This window comes from Nicotiana sylvestris, chromosome 12 (genome assembly GCF_000393655.2).
Source record: "Nicotiana sylvestris chromosome 12, ASM39365v2, whole genome shotgun sequence".
Taxonomy (NCBI): Eukaryota; Viridiplantae; Streptophyta; class Magnoliopsida; order Solanales; family Solanaceae; genus Nicotiana; species Nicotiana sylvestris.
The window spans coordinates 68,049,399-68,056,009 of record NC_091068.1 but is presented as its reverse complement, the minus strand read 5'-3'; the positions used below and the strand labels follow the sequence as shown (position 1 = coordinate 68,056,009).

Sequence of the window (6,611 nt, the reverse complement as noted above, 5' to 3'; positions counted from 1 at the left end):
TTTTGGTAAGGTTTGAGACACTTAGTCTCTTTTAAGGAAGCTTAAGTTGGAAAAGTCAACCGGATATTGACTTATGTGTTAGAGCACTCGAAATGCGAATTTTATGGTTCAAATAGCTTTGTTAGGTGATTTGGGACTTAGGAGTGTGTCCGGAATATTTTTGTGATGACCGGTGTAGAATTAAGCTCAAATCGGCAAAGTTAGTATTTTGGCGAATTCTGGTTGATAGGTAAGATTTTTATTCGAGGCTCGGAATGGAATTCCGAGAGTTGATGTAGCTTCGTTATGTCATTTTGGACTTGTCTGCAAAATTTGAGATCATTCGGACTAGTTTTGACGTGTTTCGACATCGGATGTGAAAATTTGAAGTTTCAAAGTTCATAGGCTTGAATCCGTGGTGAATTTAGTATTTTTGCGTTGTTTTTGGTGATTCGAAGGAACAACTAAGTTTGTGTCATATTATGGGACTTGTTAGTATACTTTGTTGGGATCCCATGAGGCTCGGACAAATTTTGGAAGAGTTTTTGGAAGATTTTTGTCGTTTTGAGCATAAATGTAATGATCTATAGGTTCATTATTAGTTCTAGAGATCCAAATTTGATTCCGAGACTTCCAGAATTTTGATAATGAATTATAGGACTGATCTGGAAATTTTGGTCTAATTTCATCAAGTCGCGATTAGGTTTTTGACGCGATACATGAGTAATTGTTTAGCGAGCGAAATGGATATCGCACTGGGCAAATGAGCTCCGAATTGAGTTTCGATTGAAGGGTTGTGTTCGTATTATTATTTGTGACTCATAGGAACAAGAATCGTCTAATTCCGAGTTCGTATGATGAAGTTAGAGTCATTTTAGTGAAAAATGGCTATGCTGCAATTTTTTTTTTTTGTTCCACTAGGCAAACGCCTAGGGCTAGTTTTATTAATAACCATATAGAAAACGAAATACAATGTCATGATATAGAATCCTATTATCAAAATTGAGTGTTACACTCAACATTGATGTCACCTTAGTGCAATTAAACTTTGAAATACAATTCTACATCCAAGAATGTGCATGTGAAATTCACAATGCTTTGATCCTTGTTTAACGCATTCTTAACTTTGTTTCCATATCGGGTTCCCTCCATCCTCCATTGTAGATTCTCCTCTAGGTACCTTTAGCATCCGTTCGCATGTTGTTGACGTACCAGTGCTCTTAAGTTGTGCACGACATCTGCTAGTGATGCATACGATTTCTGCTTCTTCCTTGTTATCGATGATGGTGGGGAGCATTTGAGCTCCAGCTACTTCCTTTTCCATGTGAAAAAGGATTTGTTGTCTGCCAATGGTTCCACTTTAACATGGAACCCAATGCACAGCTACCAGCATGCACATTCAAACTAGCGTGCACATTCAAACCCCAATGCATAGTGACACATGAATTCATGCTTCTGATTTTAATATGCTGCCTTGCTCGTTGTCCCTTTTTATATTCCAGCAGCTGATTTTAATATCCTTTACGCGTGCATTCACGTCTGATGTTAGTTTCGATATCCGTATGCACCAAATCCCATTGTTGTTGCTTTTCTTCCTTCATCAGCAACTTATTTGAATCAGCCGTCTGTCGCGCATGTCCTCTTTTCCCGTTGCTTCATCCTAGAGTATTGCATGCTTTTATGTATCCTAGATAACTTTCCATATGCATTCCACTTTTCCATTTTATTTTATTCCTTTGCTCACCAGCATGTTTTGTCTGCCAGACCTTCTTAATTCGAAAAGTGTGTTGAAATGCGTCTTTGTTGCCTGCTTTTCGAAAACATACTTGCTGCACATGCTAGTTGTGTTTTCAATGCCATTTGCTTCTTGTTGTGCTCGACATGAAGAGTAATCAATTTTATATTCCCAGATCCTTTTTGTAACTGAACCATGCGTGTGATATAAAACACTTTTGCACCATGCTGGTTGTATATCCAATGAACTGAAGCACGCTTTAACCCCATGCTAGTTGGGTTGCCAATGCCATTATTCTTTGTTGTTGTGCTCGATTATTGTTTTTCTTTCATCATTTATCTCAAAAGTTGCAGCATGGATTGCCATAAGCATCGTAGTTGCACCTGCATTAGAGAAAAGAAAGTTAGAAATACCAACCCTTATATCCTCATCCCTTAGGATTTGAATATAGTGGTCGAATAAGTTATGCCTCCTACACTTCCTTTTTTCTTTGCTTCCTATCTCCTGTTCACCTTCACCCTTAGATTTGGACATTGCGGCTTATCTTCATTAACCAACCTCCTTCCTTGTGCATCTAGATGGCAGAATTGTTGGCATTCTATTTCTCCATAATCTAAAGCATAATTAGCCAAGTGGTCTGCCAGCTTGTTGCCCTCCCTATGAATATGCGTAACTTTGTAATTGCTCCCATTCATTAGTTGCATCATTTCCTCTACCTGCTCAGAGATGATCCATGGTGGTTTCCAGATCCCATCCATAATTTTTTTTTAATAACATTGAGTCAGTTTGAAGCCATACATGTGAGAATTGATGCGATCTGCAGAACCTTAGTGCTTCTACCATGGCCTTCGCTTCAGCTACTGTGTTTGTTGTCTCCTCAATCTCTTTCCCTACTGACTTAACTATGTCACCCTTTTCATTCCTTATACAAAAACCTATTGAGCTCCTGCCTGGATTTCCTCTCGATGCACCATCCGTATTAACTTTTAGCCATCCTGCACTTGGAAATTCCCACATGACTTTTGTAACCTTAAGTTTAGGAGTGAAGTTTTCCATCATAGCTAATAGATCTTGCCATTTGTGAGGTACCATGTCCATCCCAGGCTTTCTCACTTTCACCAAAGCCTGTATATTTGATGAAACTTGATAAATCACCCTACTAGTTGTCACCGCCTCCCCATACTTCATACTATTTCTTCTTTTCCAAAGTTCTCAGACGACGCATGAGGGGAGTGCTTGCATTACTGGTTTTAATCTTAAGCACACATTTGCAGTCCAACATTTTGTGATTGCTTGATGCAATGTAAGTCCCTCCACATCTATTCCTGCCCTTGATATAAAATACTTCCAAGTTGTCTTTGCAGTTTCTGATCTAAAAAACAAGTGCTGAAGAGATTCCTCGTCAGGCTGTACACAACACCAACATTTTGATGGCATGCAGTAACCTATCCTTTTCAGGAAATCATCTAAAGGTAGCTTTTCTTTCCACACTTTCCACATGAAAAATGCTATTTTAAAAGGCAGTCCCTTTACCCAAATCATTCTATAAGATTTTCTTGGTTCGTCTCTTCTTCTCGTATACTCTCATGCTGACTTAACACTGAAATACCCTCTTGTTTCCAGCATCCAAAAGGGCCTATCAAGAACCCGCATTGTTGAAGGTGGTTTGATTTTCTCCATAATGTTTACTGCTAACTCTTCAGGAAGCATTTCAAAGAGCCTGTCCACATCCCACTCACCATCTAAGGTAACATCATATACATTATGTACATTTTCATCAATTCCAAAGTCCTGGGGAACTAAAAAATATAGTGCCCCAAGACCTGTCCAATTTTCATACCAAAATAATGAGGATCCCATTTTTGTTTGCCACAGGATTTGATGTTCAATCAGATCTCTGCATTCCAACATTTTTCTCCAGATGTGAGACCCACTTTTCCACGGAACTATTATAGGATTTATTTTTTTACAATATTTCTGACATACGAAAGAGCTCCATAGGCTTGGTTTTGTTCTGAAATTCCACCACAACTTGCTGAATAATGCCTTTGTTACATCATGCATTGACCTGAAACCTATTCCTCCTTCCTCAACTGGCATGCATAATGTATTCCATGAAGCCCAATGCCTACTAGTTCCTCCTACATTGTTGCTCCAGAAAAACTGAGCAAACAATTTGTGCAGCCTATTTATCACATACTTTGGGGGGTTTACAGCTGACAGTAGATGGATCGGCATACTTTGCAATACATGGGATATAAGAACTGCCCTGCCCCCTACTGATAATTTTTTGCCCTGCCATGATTGCAGTTTGTCCATTACCTTAGTAATTAGGGGCTGATAGAATTCCAACTTTCTCCTTGCATAAAATATCGGACAACCTAAATATATGATAGGGAAATCATTCCTATGAATGCCTGTGATCCTTTCCACCTTGCTGACCACTTCCATGTCTGTTAAATGATGCAGGTACACAACTGATTTGGTCTTGTTAACTAGCTGCCCAGATGCATTTTCATATGCCTTCAGCACTTGCATAATCAGCATCAGGGATGTTTCATCTGAGAATGAGAAAATAATCATGTCATCTGCATACGCCAAATGATTGATCTTTGGACTCCACTTTGGCATCCCAAATCCACTAAAATACAGGTTAGTATGTAGTGCATTGAGACCCCTAGATAATGCTTCTGCTGTCAATATAAACAAAGTTGGAGATACAGGATCACCTTGTTTTATTCCCCTTGAGGACTTAAAGAACCCATGAGCTTGACCATTTATTAGAATAGAATACCAATTGTTTGAAACTAATCCAAAGACAATCCCTATCAATCTTTCTGTGAATCCCATTTTTCTCAGTAACTTGGTTAGAAATAGCCAAGATATTCTATCATAAGCTTTGGTCATATCTAGTTTCAGGATGACATTAGGTCCAGCCTTAGTTCTAAGTCTAATGTCCGTCACTATCTCCTGAGTTAGAAGGATGTTTTCTACTATATTCTTTCCCTTAACAAAACCTGCCTGTTCCTCTGATATCAGACTTGGGAGAAATTTCACTAGCCTTTCATGTACCACCCTTGATATAACCTTATTAGAAAAATTACTGAGGCTTATTGGTCTTAAATCAGAAAATGTGGTAACTTCTTTTTTCTTTGGAAGAAGAACTAGGTTTGTGTGTGTCACACACTTGGGTAGCTCATGACCATTGAAAAAGCCCTCACCATGTCGTACAGGTCGTCCCCTATTAAGTCCCAACAAGAATGATAAAATTTTCCTATCATACCATCTGGCCCCCCAGCACTATCACCATTAAGTCCAAGTACTGCCACTTTAACCTCCTCTTTTGTTGGTTGTTTAATCAATTCTGCATTCTGCTCAGTGTTAATCATATTAGGAACATGCTCTATGATATCGAATGATGAAGGATTAACTGCTTCTGTGAACTGTTCTTCGTAGAATTTGATAGCCTCTTCTGCAATTTCTTGTTCTTCTTCAATCCAGGTTCCTCCACTATTTTGAATTTTGTTAAGTTTAAGTCTCTTTCTCCTACCTCTCACTTGTGCGTGGAAGAACTTTGTGTTCCTATCCCCTTCCTTGAACCAAGTCATGCCTGCCTTTTGTTACCAATATTTCTCCTCTAGTGCCAGACATTTGATCAATTCTGCCTGAACCTTTTGTAGTCTTTCCCTTTTCATCCCTGTAGGATTTGCTTCAAATTCTGCTTCATGCACCATCACTACCTCTTCCATACTTGCTATCTTTTGGAAAATATCTCCAAATGTAGCCTTACTCCACAATGATAAGGCCTTCTTTAATTTTTTTAACTTGTGATTAAAAAGAATAAAGGGGTTTGCACTGAAATCAGCATACCAATTCTCTTTCACCACATCTTTAAAAGTCGCATGTTCCACCCAAAAATTCAAGAACTTAAAAGGGTTTTTTATATGTGGAGTCTCAAAATCACACTTCAGATATATTGGACTATGATCAGAGCCAGTCTTTGACAAATGTTGCACCTCTATTCCTGGAAATGTTTGTTGGAACTCACCATTTGCCAAACATCTATCTAGTCTTTTGAATATACAGTCTTCTTCTACTCTCCCATTCCACCATGTAAATATGCTGCCTTTAAATCCAAGGTCGAATAGATTGCAAGTGTTGATGCAGTGTCGAAAATCATCAATTTCATTCAATGACACAGGTAACCCACCAAACTTCTCTTCTTCGTCCCATATTACATTGAAATCACCTCCTACCAGCCATGATGCATCCATATCCCTTGCCATTGCATATAATGAATCCCATAATTCTATCCTCTCAATTGCATCACATTTTGCGTATATCAATGTTAGGACAAACTCCACATGCGTTTCAGTATGAAACAATCTTAGTGTTAATTGTTGCACCATATTGTACATAACAGTTACCTCAAATACCTCATCTATAAAAGCCCAGATCTTATTTGAGACATTTGAAATTGCATGTGCAAGTCCTATCTTATTTCTGTACCTTTCCAGTTTTTTTGCTTGTTGCTTTGGCTCCATTAATCCTACAAAATCATAGTGATTTTGCCTATGCATTTTTGTCAACCTTTCAAAGGCCTGCTGTGTGTTGACTGACCTTATATTCCAAATTAGAGCATTCATCACTGATTGTTGGATTTAGTTAGCGTTCTCCTTGTGTGCACCCCAGCTTTTGGTGCTGCAAAATTATCTTTTTGTTGCTTCTTCTTACCTTTTGCTGCTGATTTTGCCTTATACACTTGTGTAGGTGATAAGTCACCTTTCCTTGCAGCATTCATAAGGTGTTGGGTAGTTGATTCTTGATCCATGTCGTATCCTATTTTACCAGGTTCTTCTCCCTCTTCATTGTCTTCCGTCCCTGCTGATGTAGCTCC

At 38.6% G+C, this 6,611-nt stretch overlaps 2 protein-coding genes across 2 annotated transcripts; both read right to left on the bottom strand.

The window, feature by feature from the left end:
• Positions 1 to 2,054: 2,054 nt before the first annotated feature.
• Positions 2,055 to 3,256, bottom strand: LOC104228757 (uncharacterized). Its single transcript, XM_070163839.1, has 4 exons — positions 2,960 to 3,256; positions 2,513 to 2,839; positions 2,273 to 2,430; positions 2,055 to 2,097 (listed from the first exon to the last, which is right to left on the bottom strand). The coding sequence occupies exons 1-4, from the start codon at positions 3,254 to 3,256 to the stop codon at positions 2,055 to 2,057; spliced, it is 825 nt and encodes a 274-aa protein (XP_070019940.1).
• Positions 3,257 to 5,334: 2,078 nt separating this feature from the next.
• LOC138883175 (uncharacterized) lies at positions 5,335 to 6,360 on the bottom strand. Its single transcript, XM_070163837.1, has one exon. It carries the CDS (start codon positions 6,358 to 6,360, stop codon positions 5,335 to 5,337), a length of 1,026 nt encoding a protein of 341 aa, XP_070019938.1.
• Positions 6,361 to 6,611: the final 251 nt, after the last annotated feature.